Raw genomic sequence first — 20,447 nt, 5'->3', positions numbered from 1 at the left:
CATGGGGCGATACTTTTCAGGTACCACTAGCTGACTTCTGATCCCATCTCCCCCTTTTGAGATATTCATTAGGGTCTCTCTATATAAAATTCCCTTTTTCTCGTGAAATCCCGCTGGGGTTTCAGGTGTTAGCTGGGTGTCTGTCACCTGTTCAAAACACTTTTGGAGAGTGGCGTCTGCCTTTTGCTCTTGGCCAAATTTGCTGTCTGTGGTTAAGGTTTCCACCACAGCTTCGGGACTACCCTCATCTGCTTCCGTCTCGGGCTCATCAGTACCCCCCTGAACTGTCCCCCCTGAACTGTAGCTTGTGAACGTGTAATCACTAGCACCCGTTTCACATGTTCAGCCAGGTCATTTCCCACGAGCACGGCTGCTGGCAGAGTCGATGAAATCGCTAGCCGCCAAACTCCCCTCCAGCCTTGAAAGCTCACAGGTACCTCAGCTACTGGCAGTGAGATCACCTGTCCCTCAATCCCTGCCACCTTCAAGCTCTCATTTGGGATTATATACTCCCTAGGAATAATGTCTGGATGGCACAGGGTCACCTGGGAACAAGTATCCCTTAGCCCCCTATACTGATGGTCAAGTATTCCTACGTCCACCCCTGCGGTCTCAAACAATTGTGAATCTGTCCTCACTAGTAAGCAGTGCTTGACCTCCACAAGAGGACCATTTTCCCCAGCCTGATCAGCAGATGTAACTGGTCCAGATTGAGTAGCCATGGCAACAGGCTCCCTCAGTGGCAAGGAGCTTTGCTCTGTCTGGACACAGAACACAGCTTTTGGCTTGGTTCCACTCAAATCATGAGGCAAATTTCCCTTTAGCTGCTTTAATTTCTCACACTCTGAGATTAGATGGCCCTTTCCTTGACAGAAAAAACATTTTCTGCTGTATTTTGAGTCTTTCTCATCTGGTTTTGGTTTTCCCTCCAAAATCTGAGGTCTTTGTGGTTTCATGTCTGAGGGCTTCCCTTCAACATGGGCCCCTCCCCCTTGCTGGTTTTTCCCTGGTCCCTGAGAGTACTTGCTGTAGGTTTCTTTGGGTTTACCTACAGATTTCCCCTCAGCACCTAAGGGCTTTCTTATTTGGTAAATAAAATCTGCGATCTCTGCCGCCTCTGTCACAGATTTCGGTTTCCTCTCCCTCACCTGGAACTTCAGTTCCCCATGCAGGACTGAATAAAACTGTTCCAGCGCTATCAGGTCTTTGAGCTGCTGAAAGGTCTCTGTCCCCTCCTGAGACAGCCATTTCTCTAGCAGCCTCACCAGTTGGGCCCCCACTTGGGTAAAAGTCTGCTCTGGTTTCTTTGTGAGTGACCTGAATCTTTGCCTCAGCTGTTCCGCATTTATCCCATGTCTGGCAAACACCAGTTTTTTAAACTCAGCGAAGTCTTTCAGCAGTTCCACTGGCATCTCTGCATAGACTTCTGCCAGGCTGCCACTGATTAAAGATCGCATAATGGTCATCTTCTCAGTTTCCCTTACTGAGAAGTCCACAAACGCTCTTTCCACGAGGGAAAAGAACACCTCAGGGCAATCTCCCTTGTGGTACACAGGGAATTTCTTCAGGTCAGTTTTAGACAATTGGCCCACCTCAGAATCTCTATTGTTATTATTGTTCTGGTTCATCATTTCCAATTTTCTTAACTCAAACGCCATTTTCTCTCTCTCCAATCTTTCTTCTCTTTCCATTCTCTCTCTCTCTCTCTCTAATTCAAATTGTCTTTGCCTCTCCCTTTCCCTTTGCTCCATCTCCCTCACCCTCAGTTCATGCTGTTGGGCTAGGAGCATTTTTCTGAGTTCTGGATTCTGTTCTCCCGTGCTCTCATCCTGCACTGAGCCAAATTCCTCCTCAGAACCTTGGTCTACCTGTGGTTCTCTCACTTCACCCATCTCTGCCATTTGGCTTCGAGTCAAGGGCATAATCCCCCCCCCCCAGAACAGGCTGCCTTCAAAAGTCAAGCCTCAAAATAAAGCGACGACTTTTTTTCTTTTTGCCTCAGAAACAGCCTTCTATAGATTGCTGCTGTTCCTTCAGCACTAACTTGCAACTGTTGCCAGGCAGAATCCACCCCCTCTGCTAGGCCTCTCAGCAGACAGGCTAGATCACTGTTACTTCACACAGCTTTGCCTCAGCCTTTTCCCGCCAAAACGGGTTGCCTCAGAGCTCCCTAATCTAGTCCCCAATCTGAGTGTGCACGTTCTTCCACTAGCTCACCTCCCCGTGAGGTAAGCCTAGAAGATTACCTACGCGCCCTCAGATTGTCCCTGACTAGACCCCCCTTGCTCTGGGCACACTTGCCAAGGCTTTGCTGTCCCACTGGACAACTGGACCAGTCGTATCCCACTTCTGACACCAAATCAATGTAACAACCCCAGACCTACTGGAGTATCCCACCCTATAGTTATGCTGCCACCAACCATTCCCTATAAGGAGTCACACAGACCAGGAATGGATTTGAATAAATAAAAGAACAAGGTTTATTGAAATAACAAACAGGGTACATAAAAGAATCAGGCAAATAGGATAATGTAACGTGGCATAGCCCCAAACATACACATATAACAGATTGGTTCCCCCAGAACCCTTTAAGGTAACGCACAGACCCTGAACCTATCAGTTCTGGCTACCTAGAAAGAAACCTGAACCTATCAGGTATGTACTAACTGACACACAATTGTACTCAGTCTGACACACAGACTCCCACTCCAGCTTCTTCTACACTTCTCCACACAAGCTCCACATATATATACAGTACAGCTCCTCCCCCCTGATGTCCCGCCTTCCACTCCCCATAGGATGGAACTTTCCCTCCAACCCATGACAGACAGGTACCATCAGTGCTGTATGTAACAGTGAGTGAGTGAGTGAGTGAGTGAGTGAGTGAGTGAGTGAGAGAGAGAGAGAGAGAGAGAGAGAGAGCAGGTGATGGTGGGAATTTCACAAGAATGAGTGAAATTCTTCAGGTCTCCTGCATCCCACCCAACACTGTAAGCACGGCACCTCACCATGGTTTTCTGTTTCACCCAAGCTCACCACACTATTCTGAAGAATTCTCCCTTTTCTCTCTCTAAATTTTTGCCTGTTTGTAAAGGTTTTGTGTCTTTAAATCAGGAGTGGGCAAAAGTGAGGCCCATCCCTCCATCATTCCTCACTGCTAACTATGCTGCCAAAGGCTGACAGGAGCTGTAGCTGAATAACATATGGAGGGCTGCACTTTGTTCATCTCTGTTTCACCAAACATTCTTGTCTAGCACTGACGGTAATTTAGCCAAAATGCTCAGTGTGCCTGGAGAAAGTTCCCTGAAGCTGCATCATTTCACCTGATTTTATTTTTCTCAGGAAGAAACCTGTGTTGTTAATTCCAGCATTTGAGGATACACATCCTGGGTGCTCACAGAGCTATTGCCATGATACAGAATTAACTCATTGGTGCTCTGAAGAAGGTTCTGTGCCATTTTAATGGAATGTTAATTGGTCTAATGGGTTTAATGTCAACAGGATCTAATGAACGCACCTCTAATGAGCTCATTCTTTTTTCAAGACTGTTTTCAAAATGTAGTTTATTAATAATCATTAAAATTGTCCTCTGATCTAAGGCATAACAACACCAAAGCTATACAAACTCCTCTAGGGAGGGAAAGAGAGGGGGAGAGGGAGACTTCCACATGTTATCAAAAATAAAATACCTGTCTCTGTTTTTAAAAAGGAACCTAATTCCCAAAACATGTCAAGGTCGGAAAACCCCCTTAGTTAATGTAAGGAGCTTTCTGTTTGGTAGAGCGGCCACCCAGATTCCTCAAACAGCTACAAGCCTCTCCCTGCTCTTGCAGTCCCCTCCAAGTGGGGGTGCAAAGGATGTTGTTATCAACAAGGAAAAATTATTTGGTTTCTTTCCAAGCCCTTCCTGGACATTCCTGCTATTTCTTGGTGATCCCCAATCCAAGTATTAACTAGGTGCAACTCCTGCTTAGTGTCCAAAATCAGATAAGATCAGATCTAGCTGAGGGAGTGCAGTGAGGAAGACTATCTTCTTGGCAGTGCTGAGGTCACATTCAGTTGCCAGTCCTGCTGGTCTGTATGTCCAGAATGGTTTGCACATCGTCTTGTTCTTCATCTCAAAAAAGCTAAAAATGCTCATTTCCCTTGAGGAAAAGACCATGTTTAAAAGTAACAGATCATACTTTGTGCAAAACATGCCATTTCAGTATCCTTCACAGACTCAGTGTGATGTTGTGGCTAACACTGGGGGAGTCCCTCCTGATGTTTTGAACTACAGCTTCCACCAGTCCTAGTGCAACTACCACCACACATACCCAGAGAGTAGGGGTCACTGGGAGGGTCTCCTTGACCATAGGCTCCAGATTCTCTTTGCTATTCAGATTGATCTTTATTAGAATATGGGAACAGGGTACAAAGGGTGTAGGGCTCCTGGTTCTCCTCATCCCCTTCGTCCTCGGGGTGGCTACCTTTCATTGCCTTCAGTTCCCATCTAGTCCCAAGTCCCAGTCACTGGACTGACACAGTCTCCAGTCTGAGGATGAAATCTTGTTTCCACACTGACCCCAGCCAACCTATGAGATTTTGGGAGGGTCTGCCATCCTACGCCAACATAGGTTCCTTGGTCTCAACAGATCATCCCACCTTCAGAGAAGGTGCTCATTGTGGTGCTTCCTCCAACATCTGGATCAGACGGGTTCAGCTGGGTGCCCATGCTTTTGTTGTGAAAGCCCAGATAGGGCCACACCCAATGGAACCCCTATGTGTGCTTTACCTTCAGGGAAGTGGAAGCATATACCTGTCCATGCCAAGGACAGAAAAGATGGAAGGGGGCTCCTCTGCGTCCTCAGTTGAGTCCTTCCCCTGGCAAGTCTGCCATCTCTTGCTTTTCCTTTAAGCCTGGAGCCTACCAACCTGTCCCAGGTTCCATCACTCCCCCCATGGTGCAGCTCATTTGTGCCTGCCTCCACACTCCCAACAGGGGTTCCCCTGTTGCCTTTTGTGTCCTCAGGCTGCTCTGCCACTGGGGTCTTTGTGTGGTCCACAAGGAGTGCAGGTCTGAGGCAGATGACCCACCAGAAACAGCCAGATCATCCCCTTCACACCCTTATTGGTGGGCATGTTGATAGATAATGGAAGATGTGGTTGAAAACATCTAGGCATTATCTCTCTGTGAGCTGTAGCATCAGCCTGAAACTGGAGAAGCTAGAGATACGAAATTGGGGGAGGAGCTTTGAAATAAATAGTGCACAGAACCCAACCGTCAGTATGGTGGCTGCCTTCTGGGCAAATAGGTTCAATGGTTCATCCACTCCCCCTGGGGAAAATTTAAGGTCAGATGCCCAATTAGCCATGCTGTTTACTGGATGAAAGAGAGTCAGCATTTTTTGCTAAGCCCTACCTACTTCAAACGATTGTTGTGATGAGGTGGAGAAGAACAAAATGCATTTGGCACGAGAGTCAGAGTAACATTCTATAGCCTATTTAGCCTCAAATACTGTTGGAAATGGAGTCTTGTTGACACATCCTTGTTTAGTTTATGAATTTATCAGCTTTTCAGTTTTAAGTAGCTGTGTACAGGTTCTGTGCTCATTTATGGAGTAATATGAGAAATGATGAAATGTTCACCATGCTAAGAGAGGAGGGCATAGCATAGCATAGCTCCTGCTAGAAATTATGCTTTGAATTAGCAAGCACAGACAATTTAAACCTGATTCTTAAGGGAATAATCTTGAAGAGCTTTGGTACCCTAGATATTAATTAAAATAGACCTTGGAAGCCAGGGAGGTTTCTCCTTTGTCGACGAAAGACAATGAAGTCCCACTATTTTAGTCTGTCATCATTCTGACAAAAATGATTAAAACAGATAATTTGTGGGGCTCGATTTTTTTTTTTTTAAGAAATCATCCTGGTTTTCACATGCTTGAATATGCAACTGGACATGTGAACTGCATAGCCGCCTAGAGTGGTCGAAATGATGACTAGATAGGCGGGGTATAAATACAATAAATAAATAAATAAATAATTTTTTCCCCTGAAATCTCTTGCATTGAAGACAACATCACATGATATAAAAGTTCAGGTTTGTTTCATGACAGCTGAGATAACCTGTGCTGTCAATTGATAGCGTGCACACATATTCTATCTTATGCACGTGTTTTTTTCCCCCTGGAAGATCATTGCCTTGGATATTGAAAGGCATTAGACTGTGAGATTTTGCTCAACTATACATTTTGTATTTAACTTGTTTTGTTTCTGAGTACTTATTGGGCACCATTCTGAATGCTAGGGAATGTATTTTTGAGGAAATCTCATTGTAGGAGGTAGGATTCATTAATTTTTCAAAAAATGCACTCCCTATAATGTTAGTGTATCTGTGATTGAGACTGACCCAGGGGGCTTTGAAATTAACAAATCCCTGCCTGCCCAAGCAATTTCAAATTCAGACGTTGGACTGTTAGCTGTGGACATATTCTTGTCAAGATTAAACTTGTAAGAGGTTTCCCAGAGTCATTAGCTCAGCAGAGCCTCCTTCTCTTCCTCCTCCTCCTCCTGTCATCTTTCATGATGGGTCAGTCTGATATGTATTTGCTCTTTCCTGCATTTATTTGTCCAGGTATTACTTTTTTGGGGGGTTCCTTAATTGAAGCTGAACTTTTTCCTGTCAACAGGTTCTAGATGTGAATCAATCCCATGATGCAACATGTCTCCCCAGTGTCAACTCTAACAATGATGGCCACACAAACTGTGCCCCCTCCCCCTTATCAAGAAACCCAACAGGTGAGTGTGCTCTGGAACTCTTTCCCTACCTTTCTTTTAAAACATTGAGCAGCAATCGTCGAGCGTGGGGTAGTTAGAGGAGCACTCCTCAGCTGTGCAGGAGAAAAGTAGGAAAAGAAGAGTAGGAAAACTGCTGCATTTCTTTCTTTCTTTCTTTCTTTCTTTCTTTCTTTCTTTCTTTCTTTCTTTCTTTCTTTCTTTCTTTCTTTCTTTCTTTTTCTTTCTTTCTTTTTCTTTCTTTCTTTCTTTCTTTCTTTTTTCAGACACAACTGAAAAATATAAACCATAGATTTTAAACTGAGACGCCTGTACTAAAGTACCTATGTTATTTTAAAGAGCTGGCTGAATAATGTCTTCATATCGCAATGAAAAGACCCATAACATTCAGATGGGAAGTTGGGGGTATTGGACTACAGCTCACAGAAACTAATATCCAATAAGGCCACTGCTGTGCTGGCTGTGGGATTCTTGGAGCTGTTGCCCCCAAGCCAGATGTTCCTTATCTTTGCCATAAAGATGTCAACAAGCAAATCCTTCTCTAGGAAGGTGTTCCATAAGTGGGGGCCACTATCACAAGGGCTTCTCCCATGCAGTGTCCTGGCACACTGCACTTGGCAGTGCCGCTTGGTGGAACAGGACCTGTGAAGATCATAAGATATGGGCTGATATATTTGAGAAGATGGTTGGTGAGGGATCAGCCAGAGGTGATGGGACAATAATGGCATTAAATGATGTTGAAGTCAGGCCCCCATCAGCAGCCTAGCAAAAGAGTCAACCTGTCTGTATTTGAAGGCTGTACCCAGACATTGTGATGTCTGAAAAAAAGCAGTATATGAGGTTCATCTCATCCAAATCATGAGGCATAGAACCAAAACCAGAACTCATCTTTTTTTGGAAACTTTGCTGGGTCAGTTCTTTTGGATGCCTCAAAAATGCTACAGTTGCTGGTCAAAAGTGATAATATTGGACTAGGTGGTCCAAATGTTTGGAATCTGTATAAGGGAGCTTCTTCTGTTCCTCAATTATTTTGGTGCCATGGGGAGAAAATACTATAAACATCTATTCTTACCTCCAGCATTGATGAGAAATAGTTTATTGCCATCCAAAATGTGAGGCAGCCACCTCACTTGGGCTGATGGTATATCAGCTCTGCTGTAGATGGACGGACGGACGAATGAACAGACAGACTGTGGCACTTGCCCCTTTGTGACCCCTGTTTGTCTCCCCAAAACAGAGAGCTCACGAAGGCAAACCCAAAAAACACCTTTTCACACGCTGCCACCAGTTGATCACTTTATCAACGTACTTTTCTTAGGAAAGATGAAGGTCCATTCAGTTCTCACTTTTTCTTAAAACAGGTTTATTGATTACAGTTGTTTCATTAATAATTCATAAGTATTTTCTTCAGGTTCATCAATCATCTATATCAATCTTCTATTTTAAATCACAGGTTACTATACACTCCTCAGACTAATCCCACCTCAGATTTCCCAACTATCTCTCCCTCTCTCCCTCTCTAACTCTGACTCAACTGAACTAACTCCTCCTCCCTGGCTCTGCCTTTTAACATATCTAGTGGCCCCACCTCTCAACCACATCAGCATAAAACATGATTAATACATGACTTATTTAGCATACTAAGGGTGAATGCCACACAGACAGACAGACAGACAGACAGACAGGATAGAGTAACAAATATGTGAGATTTAGGCTAGAATTTGAGGGATAAGTAGCAGCTCAGTCCCCTTTTAGTCCCACTATCTGTCTTATAACAGTTGAATGCCCCCTAATTGGTGTTGCAATATCTCAGGGGGCTTTGGCTGAAGGCCCAGGGATTGCTGTTATCTGCACCTATTCCCAACTGCAACCAAAGTACAATGGATCATCACAAAGGTGTTTGCATATGTGTTGTGCTTGTTTCCATCCCAACTCTTGCCTGTCTAGTCTCTGTGACATAATCCATTCTCATGACATCACAAAGGCCCTTCTCTGTGGCATCTCAAGGACTGGCCTCCAGGACTCAGGTTTTATCTTAAGTCTCGGGGAATGCCTAGCAACCCAATCCATAATCCGGTCAGTCATCTTTGTTTATAGTCCCAAAGGTCCTTAGGGTATGGGCCACAAAGACTGTCCTCATACTTACAGGCTTCAGAATTAACTGAACATCTCCTGAAACCATCTCCTGCTTTCTGCCCTCACTTCAAGCATGTTGTAACTGAAAGAAAGGAAAAAACTTGGCCAACAACTGTCTAGACATAAAGAACCCTGTCATAATCAAGACTCTTTGCCTCCTTTAGATTTCCCAGATATTGCCAAAGCGTCCCATTTTAATTTTACTGCCTGTAAACTTTTTGATTTCTTAATTGCTTAAGTAAATTTACTAGAAAACTTTGCAATTAATTGAAAAGGCATTCTCAGTTAATCAGGAAAAAAAACAGAAAGAAAGAAAATAGTTGTGGGTTTTTCAGGCTCTTGGGCCGTGTTCTGAACACTTCAGAACATGGCCAAAGAGCCCAAAAAACCCACAACAACCATTAGATCCCAGCTGTGAAAGCCTTCAAGAATACAAAGAAAGGAAATATTTAAAATGTTTTTAGTATTTAAAATATAAAGATAATCAACTTCTTCAGCAAGCACAGTGCTTTTATTTATTTTTTAATTCCTGCTATCTGGTATAGCACTGTATCATATAGTAGGATATTTTTTAAATGGATGTAGCATTCACATACATGGAATCTATTCTATTCATTCTGTTCCGCATCCACCCCAAAATTAATGGACGTCTGTCAGAGGAGCGGAAAAACTCGCTCCCTGGGCACAGTACTCCACTCATGCATGTACCTTGTGTGTATGTTAAAATTTAAATCTTTTTTTTTTTTTAGCAGAAGCCAGCACAATAGTGGGTTTTATTGTCAGTGGGGTCAAGCCCCAACTGTGTAAGACCCAGCTAATTAATCAAGACAGACTTTACAAAAGGATACAAAACATTTTTGAAAAGACTTGGAAGGGTAATGGACCTCAAACCAGCTCAGTGAGAACTAAGCATGTTCTCTAGACTCAGAACGCTGAGTATGATGGAGGGAGAGCAGAAAAGCGGAAAGGATAAAGAGTGGAATGGACAAAGGGCGGGCTGGCTGGAACCCTTAGCAGGAACCTTCCACACAACAAGCCCTTAATTTCACACAGAATGTACATTCAGCCTTTTCTGCTTTTGGCCTCATGTTAAGGACATTCACACATGCATATAAATAGTGTAAGAAAGGCTTCAAAGGAGTTTCTTTCCCATCACATTGTTATCCCCCATTCTGCTGTGTAACAGCTAGTGACTCTATCTATATTTTAAAAAATAGAGCTGGAACATCAGAATCACTTTCTTTCCAGACTCTGACATGAGCAGAAACAAGTTTCTTGGGTTGGCGTTTACATTGCTTGGAAAACAACTTGGAGGAGGGGAACTGGAGCCTTGCCAGCTGAAAGGAGATACTACTACATTCCCAAGTTAATGCTCTCCTTGGAGGACTGTAAAAGATACTGGCGTGTAAAGGACAGCTGTAGACGTTCAGAGACTGTGACACATACCTGCACGACCCCAAGTAGATCCTGAGAAGCCCTTGGACCAGTAATAGTTGAGCGCCTCAGCGTTTATTATCCTGAGGCCAAGAAGAGATTCTTATAATAATTCTAGGGCCCCTTTTAAGTTCAGAGTTTCTAGAACATAAAGAAAAATAAAATAAAAGCTCACTATGTAAGAGTAGTCACTGCGTTGGAAGGAAATAGTAATGCAAAAAAAATCTGTGGAAATTCTGCCAGAAGATTACTAGAGTTGCTATAATTGAATGTCTCTGTCTAGGCTATGATTTTTAAGGTCTGCATGAAACTTGGTCTAGTGAGGGAATCTGGAAGGACGAGACAAACGGTCTGTCCAGTCAGGGGAATTTGGAGCTGATTGGTTCTCACTTGAAAGGTTCTTATCCTCAGTGCAATCTTTTAAAATCTGTTACTGGAGTGATCCTTCACACTAGTGGAGATGTTTATTCTCCTGTGAGACGGGTCCACAGAAGTCTTTTGAGCGCTGGTTTATGCATGTGTAAGTTTGCCCAGTTTATTCATGAGTGTTTACCTGGCTTACTCATGAGTCAGGAGGCAGCAGCAGAGGCAGGCTCACAGTGGCAATATAGTCATGAGGAGAAAACATTGGGGTGAGGGTTAGGGAGACAGAAGGGAGGAAGTCCCTCTCTTTCCCATCTTTCACCAAAGCCATGCTGTGCTCGAGTTGTGCTACCTAGTGGAGGTGGAACCCATCGAGTCGACATCGCTCCCTTCTGTGCCTTTTTTTTGTAGCCTCATTCAGACAGCCATGGTGACTTTCCTTGTGTTGTTGTTGTTAATTAACATAAGTAGCATGTTGAAAGAGCAATGCGTCAGCCTAGCATGGTATAGAAATTGCACTGTATCATTTAGGGAAATACTTTAAAAAAGAGGAAGAAGAAAACGGTTCTCTTTCTTCCCTTTTCATGCCACAACCCACCTATTACACCACAAGGTTGTCACCTCAGATAACACCACCCACAGTTCCATTTGGATGTGAGCTAATAATCATCTGTGTAGGCTACACAAAATGCTAATTAGAATCGTGCTGAATCATACCAAAAAGAATACATACCTTAGCACGGTGCCAGAAAGGTGCACAACCGTTTTTTTTCTTTTTTTAAATTTAATTTAAGGACAGGGTAGGGTATACAAAAAGTAAGGGGGAATAGGAAAAAAGGAAAAAGGGTTAGGGGGATAGGAGAACACAGAGTGTACAATCATCCAATCAATTCATATTACAATAACAAATCAACTTTTTGCTTTTTCACAATTTGATTACCCTCCTGCTTTCATCTTATAATATAATTTTAGTTTAATTCTATGTTACTCCAACACTATCTGGTAACTGCAACCATTTATACAATACATCCCATCGTTCAGTTTTCTTTTGAATTGAACATTCTTTCAGCCCATCTGGCAGGATATCCATTTTTGTCGTTTCCCATATTTTCCCAATAAGTTTCTCTTGTTTCAGTATCTCTGCTTTCTTGAGATTTTTAACATAATGCTTTTTAATTTTGGAAGCTGCATAGGTCACTGGATGACTCTTTATCCCATCTATGTTACCTGGTGTCATGCCCAATAAAGTTGGTTCTGAAGTTTGTGCAACTTCATTTAATTGTTTGGCATCTAATGTCCCCTCTTTCATCACTTTCATCAGATCTTCTATTTTGCTAAGACCTTCATTACTTGCTGAAACCCTGTTATTATTGTCTTTTGCATAGTAATCTGCCATTCCTTTTCTATTTCTTGTACAACTATTCCAAAACTTTGAGCTTGCACAGACCAAGTCTCCATTTGATGTCTTAAATTTTTGGGGGCCATCTCAGTCTTTCAAATAAGTGGGGTTTGTAGATTATACTATGTCCTTAACCACAATGATCGCCCCTTCAATATCCTTCAACAGTTTCCACCATTTTATCAACAATCCAAACAACAATCCAAACTCCTAATCATAAACCTCCCCTTAGATCTCCCTCCAATTGTTGTCCAAATATTATAATATAAAAATCAACTTTTAACCCAGCAAATTCAAATTCAAATAGAACTGTGGCACAATTATTTCTTCTTCTCCCAAGTCTAGCAAGCTACTATTATCAGACTCACACACAGTCCAACAAACCAAAACAACAATCACAGAGTCTCAGACTGTCCAGTAGTTGTCCTTGAAGCCCGTCTTATGATCTTTCTATTAACCCATTGATACTCCTCAGTCCAGTCGACCACGTCAGCTCCTTCTTTCTTCTACAGAAAACCACCAGATTCTATTATCAAAATTTCATAGAGTCCAGGAAAGAGAAAAGAGAAATACATCCAAGCCAAAGTGCCTTCACAAAACTCAAGTCTCTTGAATCCTGTCCGATGGTATTACTATCTAGGATTCTTTTCCAGAAACACAAGATTTATTTTTCCATCTCACTCTCTCGGCTTTGAAACTAGCCTGCTACTGATAAGATAGGCTCGCCGCTGCTTTTCTTCTTTCAGCCAAATATTTTTCATTCTTATTTTCAGCTTAATGGGGCTGTTTCATAAATCAAAGGCTTTAGCTTACTTAGTTGTTATATATTTTAAGCTTATATTGGTTGTTCTCTTCTCCCCCGGTAAAGGGTTACTCATGGCTCAGTGCCAAATATGGCTCCCCGCCTCCGATCTGTGCTGGGTGATTTCTTCAGAGGGAAGAAGTCCGGGTTTGCCTCCCATGCTTCTCCTGCTGCTCACCATCTACTTCAGAGAGAATTCTCCTAGACTCTCCTTCAATCCCCATTTCAAAAACAGGATCCCGGACTGGACGGTTCCAGTTTTCCAGAGAGCTCTTCTCTGGAGCTACTGGCAGCACCGCAACAAAGCCCCACCTCCAGATGCACACCAGTTTTTAAAGGGGCATGGTGGATTGATCCAAATACAAACTTGTGTGGACACAGTAATTTGGTTTGAGCCAAACCATATCAACAGTGATCCATATACTGATATATGTCCATCTGGACAGGCCCAAAGTCTATCCAGAGAAAATTTTGTTTGGATGGCAACTTCCAGAATTCTCCTGGCAGTAGGGTTTTTTTTTTTGGGGGGGGTAGTATCCCCAAAAATATTTTTTCTAAGGTCTGTTGCTATCTGCTCAAGCATCGTCTTTGCCATTGTAACCAACAAGGTGCCAGCAAGACATAAGTGAGACAACAGCATCTTACCTAGCAAGATGAGCTGGTCTTCATAGGCATGGTAGCTCTGATCTAGCATAGTCAAAAATATATTAATGCTTGAGGCAGAACAGCCATTGTGCCCACCAATCACTTAAGTCAATATGCTGTCAGATTAGCTAAATTCTTTCACCACATAAGATAGAGCAACAACAACAGAGTAAGTAACTAATACTTTGCTTCCTTACCATGTCACCAAAAGCTGCTATGTTGGGTAGCTTGCCTTGTCTAATGATGAAGGTAGCCTTGCCTTTGATCCCAGAGGTCATCTGACCATAATAAGTAGTAGTCATTGATAGATTTATCCTATTCTTATTGATAGGATTGGAACATGATGAAAAATGTAAGCTCTGACTTTATTACTATGGCAGGTCAGTGCTATGATTTATACTGTGACTTATGCCAACAGGTGTATGTAATTGGATTCTGGCCTGGATTTTTGTAGGTGGTAATGGAGGAAACACATGAGTAACACTCTTTCATGAACACACAAAAGTTATTTTATGATTATGATACAAGTCCCATCTTCTGTGACATGACAAGTCCCTTCCCCTGTGACATCACAAAGGTCCACTCAGTGGTCTCAAGTTTTGTCCTTGACATCTCAGAAAATGGGAGGCTACTGACCTGACAACACCAGACACCATTGGGAGGAGCAATATGAACGAATCCAGATAGGAAGTTAACCCTTAATACACAAGATTCCCATGGCTTCTGGGTTTGTGGTAACAAACCTAATTCGTGCAAATAATGACATCAGATTCCTTTTTTATTTACTGTTGGAATGCCTTGGATCATTCTCAGTTCAGTGTACTTCACGTAATGCAAAAATAAATGCCACAAGAGGTGGTGATGGTGTCTGGCTTAGGTGGTACTAAAAGGGTGTGAGACAGATTCCTGAAGAAGGAATCTGTCGGCAGCCATGTTCACTGGGAAAGATGGCAGGTGTACCAGAAAAGCCACCAGGTTTTGGAGAAAACTTCTGTACCTCTTCACAGATTTTGAAGGCATCTCTGTTTTGTTTGCAGGAAAGCAACCAATTCTGCTTGTGGTTTTCAAAGTTGTTGTTTCTTCAACAAGAAACACAACACAAAACAAAAACAAAAAATTGATGTTTTTGGAACAATAAAGATTAACTGCTATATTTTAATGTAAGCTTTTGTGGAATACGTCCAGTTGTTAAAGTTCAGCTTATGTGATCGAGAACCAGAATAGGAATATTGCATATTTACATAGAGTTCCCAAGTCCCTCAATTCTAACTGCATTTTCTCCAGAAAAGGCCAGCTGCTGAAATTGAAGGAACTGAAACTTCAGTGAGGAATGCTGGTACCAGCAGCAATGATGGCTGATAAGCTGGAAGCAGCAAGACGAGTTTCCATTTCTGATTTTAAACAAGCGATCCTCCATCTTAAAATGAATCATAACAGGTCAGGGCAATACACATGGTTTTATTCCTGCCTTTCAAGTGCACCACATCATAGTAAACCAGATCAGGCCAGCAGAGAGTGATTGAACCGTGGCAAGCCTGTGAGCTTTATGGATGAAAAGACATTTGAACTTTAGCCTCTGCCCTCCTTGTCTGACACTCTAGTCTAAGAGTAGGGAACCAGTTTATTGAGAGTGTGTGTGTTCATACTTACCTGTATGTATATGAAATATACATCTCTAATCACTGCTGTGGAGCAAATACAAGAATGGAATTTTTTCTGTTCATTTTAAATTTGGATAGTAGTGGAAGCAGCAGCAATAACAATCTGTATTCTCAAAGGTGCCCCACCATGTGTTTTACTTTATAGGGCTGTTAAGCCCATTGTGCTTAATAAGTTCTTTTTCATAAATGGAAAGCTTGACAATTTGTTTATCTTAGGACAACCAAGACATTTAAAACACATTTTAAAAAGCCTGGTGCATCCATTATCATGCATATGCAATTGCTGAATAGGCTTGCCAAGTCTCAGAAGACTTTGGGAATTACTATAGTTCTCCAGTTCTACAAGCAGATTTCAGAGCAAGCAATAGTAATAGAAGATATAATTTGAGTTTTGTGTGGTATGTGTGGGATGGCTTTAAATGATGCACTTCAACTGTAAATGCACACATTATAAAAACTACCAAGTTCTCTAGAAGTCTTCATCAGGTTAGATGAATTTGGGGAGTGGCAGAAGAAGACTGTGGCAGCCCAGACATTTCGCATGGTGCAAACTTAACCCCAGGATGGGAGTAAGGCTTGATGAATCATAGAGTCATTCAGTTGCCGCATAACTTCTAGCAAAGCCCACTGGACAGGAGACAGTATAGAAAGACCTCCCCTCTGCAAAGACAATAGCACACTGTATCAGCATTCCAAAGCCTTAAAGATGATGTAGGGATAAGAAATATAAACATGATTACTACCTTTTTTTGTTTGCCAGTTTAAACTGTCTATCAAGCCCCAAGAAATTCGTTATCTTCAAGCAAGAGCAAAAAAAGAATGCTATTTTTTCTCATCAAGATGTCCATAACTTTTACAGAATTACTCTACAAAAAAGAGTGTCTTTTCATTTTGAGAAGCAAAGCACGAATGTCCACATGCATGCATCCATACACAGCAGGCATGATGAAACAACTAAATGATGATTTTTAAAAATTAAAACAACTTGGCCAGTGCTTCCAGTCCTTAAAAGTCCATTGCAACAGTGCAGCTGCCATGAACTTTTTTGCAGGTTGCAATATTTTGTACTTTTGCATTAAAGAGTGTTTGCACATTTTTGTTTAACTCTTTAAAAAAATCCTTATTGTTATTCTCTTATGTTGAAGAGAGTGCAACAAAACTCCTTGCCTTCTCATGGGACAAAAATAATTATCTAGTAAGTAAGAATTTACATCCTTTTATGGGGAAGGTTAATAAAAAGGATATAAATCCTCACATATGAAGCTACAAACATTTTCCTTTTGCCTGTAAGTTGGTGAGATTTTTTTTGGCTGCTCTCAATGTGACATTTGCAACTACTGTATGATTTTTTAAATTTGTATAAAATGCACAAAATAACAATTGCTGCTGATTTGTCACATTGATTTGTAAGAATTAGAAGCATCAGAGAGACTTTACATCTTTTTGGTTCAGCAGTCAGGCCTTCTGTGTTTGATTTATGAGTGGCTTTGCTTTGCTGTGCTGTCCTTTAATGGGAAAATACAGTATTTTTGTTCAAAAGACATTTGCAGAAATTGTGGAAACTTTAGTGAAAAAAATAATTTGTCTTTTTCTCATACTAGTGTGAATATTCTCAAAGATGCTATCAATTTTTTTCAGTTTATCTCATGAAGAGTGAATAATTGTACAAGTGCTTTTTACATCTCTCGTGGCTATTGAAAAGAAATGAAAAGTTTTGGAGAAAGAAATTGAGTTTTGTTCTTCCCAAAAGCAGACAGTGCTCTTAAGAATCTTGCTGCAACAGGCCGAGTTATTTTCTACTACATCATCTTGTTTCTATCTTACTTACTTGCTTGCTTACTTACTTGTTTGTTTGTTTGTTTCTTATACTGCCTATCTGACAAATAAGATGATCGTAGGATAGCCATTCTCAATGGGAAGGGGGTCATATGGCGCCCTGGGGGGAGCTGGCACATTTGAAGGAGGCCACAGACTGGAGACAATTCTTCACACACCAGTTTATAAGGTCCATCATGCAACTTACACAATCCTCATTCAATTTTTTTTTAATATGGTGTTGATGGCCGTGGTAAAAAAAAAGTTGAGAATTGCTGTCCTAGGAGGCCCATAATGATGCCAGTAGGGCAACAGATTTCCCATATGGTTCAGCATCTGGTATCTGAATTAGTTATCATAGCCATCAGCTAACCACATCTGTAGAGGAATTTTTTGGATTCCCATTCTTTAAAATAGGTGCCAACACCATGTCTTACCGTAGCATCAGCTAATCATTTACTGCATGAAAACATGCTTCTTCATCGTGGTCTTCTGTGAATGCACACAAAGGGTTAACTCCAGCGCCAGCGTCGGTCCTCTCCGAACATTCTCTAGCTGCAAGAGAAAAGTAACAATGTTTAGGACTACCCCTACTGCGCACGCCCAGCCTAACCGTCCCTCAGTTCCATTTTTCCGCCTGGCGGTTTGGAACCTCTCGTTCTTAGCTGCATTTATATACATTAAAATATTAGACTAATTCCTTCGTTTTGACCTGGATTTGCTATACGGACTACCCTCGCAATTTCCCTTCAAACTAGACGACATCGGACTTTCTTTCCACTTGCCTCGGCTTTGACTCGGACTGATATAATAATAATAATATAATAATAATAATAATAATAATAATAATTTATTGTCATTGTAAGTATATACACATACAACGAAATTCACAGACACCCAGAGACCAGACACATGCACACACATAAAATTCCCAAACACTCCCCACCCACTAAAAGTCCCCCACTAAAAATACAAACATCTACACCGCAGGCCAAGTTACACAGTCCAACTAATTATTCACTACTGGTGGTCTTTAAGCTCATTATTAATTGCAATTATAGCTCTGGGATAAAAACTATTGAGAAAACGTGTGGTCCGAGTCTTAATTGTTCTATATCTTCTGCCAGATGGTAACAGTTCAAAAAAGTTATAAGCAGGATGGGAAGAGTCTCTCAGGATGCTATGTGATTTCCTTAGACAGCGGGATGTGAAGATGTCATCCAGGGTTGGTAGCTGGAGCCCGATGATATTCTGGGCAATTTTAATGGTTCTCTGTAGAGCTTTTTTGTCCGCTACAGAGCTACTCCCAAACCATGCCAGAATGCCATAGGTTAGGACACTCTCAATGGTGCTACGATAGTATGACAGAAGCAAATGCTGAGATAAATTTAACTTGCCGAGCATTCTCAGGAAATACAGCCTCTTCTGTGCCTTCTTCATTAGCATGTTGGCATTTGTAGTCCATGAGAGGTCCTCTGAGATGTAAGTACCCAGAAATTTAAAACTACCAACTCTCTCCACTTCCTCACCGTTTATGTACAGTGGTAAATGTACATATCTCTTCCTCCTAAAATCAATTATGAGTTCTTTAGGTTTTTTGATGTTAAGTGTGAGATGATTTTCTTTACACCAAAGTATCAACCTTTGTACTTCCTTTCTATAAGCAGACTCATTGTTCTTATTTATGAGCCCCACCACTGTCGTATCATCCGCAAATTTAATAATTGCATTGGTGTTATACAGTGGGGTGCAATCATGTGTGTACAGGGAATAGAGGAAGGGACTTAGCACGCAGCCCTGGGGAGCTCCTGTACTTAGTACCAGGGTAGAAGAATGGTGAGATCCCATCCTTACTGACTGTGGCCTATCTGTCAGAAAATCCTTTATCCACATGCATATCTCCTGAGGTAATCCCAGGTTGATCATTTTAAAAAACAACCTATTTGGTAGAATGGTATTAAAAGCAGAGCTATAATCCACAAACAACAGCCTCGCATAAGTTCCCTGATGTTCTAAGTGGCTCAATACAGTATGGAGTACAATAGACACAGCATCATCAGTAGATCTATTTTTCCTGTATGCAAATTGCCATGGGTCCAAAGAAGGTGGAAGACTAGCCTTAATGTAATCCAGCACCAATCTCTCAAAACATTTCATAACAACAGATGTTAAAGCTACTGGTCTGTAATCATTGAGAGATACCACAGCTGACTGCTTGGGGACTGGCACTATAATAGATGTCTTCAGGCAAGTGGGGACTGAACACTGCAATACGGACTTCTTTGCTTTTCCTTCGAACTAGTCGACGTCGGTGTCTCTTTGTCTCTACCAACCTATGTCCCCCTCCGGACCCTTTAGCAGGTGTGTGGTGTGCGATAGGAAAATCCCCCATCAAGACGGCCACGATACTTGTTTGTATTGTTTAGGGGAATCGCACAACTCCAAATCTTGCCCACACTGCAAAGCTTTCACTAAAGCGGCGCTTAAGGCTCGCCAACAGCGCCTTAAACTTCATCTGTGGGAATCAACATTGTCTTCCACAGCGCCTTCGGAGGGAGAGATGGCTTCCACTTCCAGAGCAGCCCCCGTGCAATCGGTGGTTTCAAAAGTCTCAAAATTGTCGAAGAAGTCCGCGGCGCCTAAGTCAACCACTCTTGCTTCGAACCCCGAGGTGCCGGCTCCCGCTCCACCTAAAGTAAAGTCATCGAAAACGTCGAGGGCCAAGGCGTCCGCCAAGTCAAAGGCGACGTCCCTTCAGTTATCTCCAGCCTCCGGGTCGATCCCTTCTCCGATCCTCGAAGGGTTGTCGAGACGTTTCGACGCTTCGTCGGAGGCAGCCGTTCCACCTCCTTCTCGACGAATTGACCCTGTGCTGCCGGCGGGAATACCATCCCCGACGCCGAGCCAGCTTGTTGGAGCCACTACCGGCCTAACTTCTGCCCCACATAGCCCATCTCCTGCGGGCCAGGGGTCGTCTCCTCTGTCGATCTCGTCCGTGCATTCCGGGTCGGGATCTTCACGAGACAAGGGTCCTCGCACACCCGTGCGTTCGAGGTTGAAATCCCCTCGAGAGAAGCGTCCTCGCACGGAGAGGCACCGTTCCTCGAGTCGGTCCCCCTCTACCGACCGCTCGAGATCGAAATCTCCTCGACGGAAACGGTCGAAGAGAAACCACCGAGCCTCGACCCATTCCGACTCTTCCCACCGTTCGGGGTCGAAATCTTCAAAGCGTAAACGCTCCTCCAGGAAGAAGCACAGATCCCATCGACGTCGTAGCAAGCACCGGCGTCGATCCTCTTCTTCCTACTCTGCGGACTCGGACCGACCCAAACGTTGTAAACACCATCGACGTCGACATGGTCACTCGAGATCCACTTCCTCGTCTTCGACGTCCGCATCTCGGGATCGGCATCAT

At 42.6% G+C, this 20,447-nt stretch overlaps 1 protein-coding gene across 10 annotated transcripts in view; it reads left to right on the top strand.

The window, feature by feature from the left end:
• Positions 1-20,447, top strand: part of PKNOX2 (PBX/knotted 1 homeobox 2) — a 529,964-nt gene that overhangs the window by 331,252 nt on the left and 178,265 nt on the right. For 6 of the 10 annotated variants that reach the window (XM_078379793.1, XM_072979253.2, XM_072979255.2 and 3 more), the window contains one exon: positions 6,672-6,780. The exons of the other annotated variants lie outside the window; for them this stretch is intronic. In XM_078379793.1, the coding sequence (XP_078235919.1) occupies positions 6,694-6,780 (87 nt within the window). In that variant the 5' untranslated portion in view covers positions 6,672-6,693. The remainder of the gene's footprint in view (positions 1-6,671; positions 6,781-20,447) is intronic. 10 annotated transcript variants of the gene reach the window in all.

Source organism: Pogona vitticeps, chromosome 8 (genome assembly GCF_051106095.1).
Source record: "Pogona vitticeps strain Pit_001003342236 chromosome 8, PviZW2.1, whole genome shotgun sequence".
Classification (NCBI taxonomy): Eukaryota; Metazoa; Chordata; class Lepidosauria; order Squamata; family Agamidae; genus Pogona; species Pogona vitticeps.
This window is presented reverse-complemented; position numbering and strand designations above follow the sequence as displayed.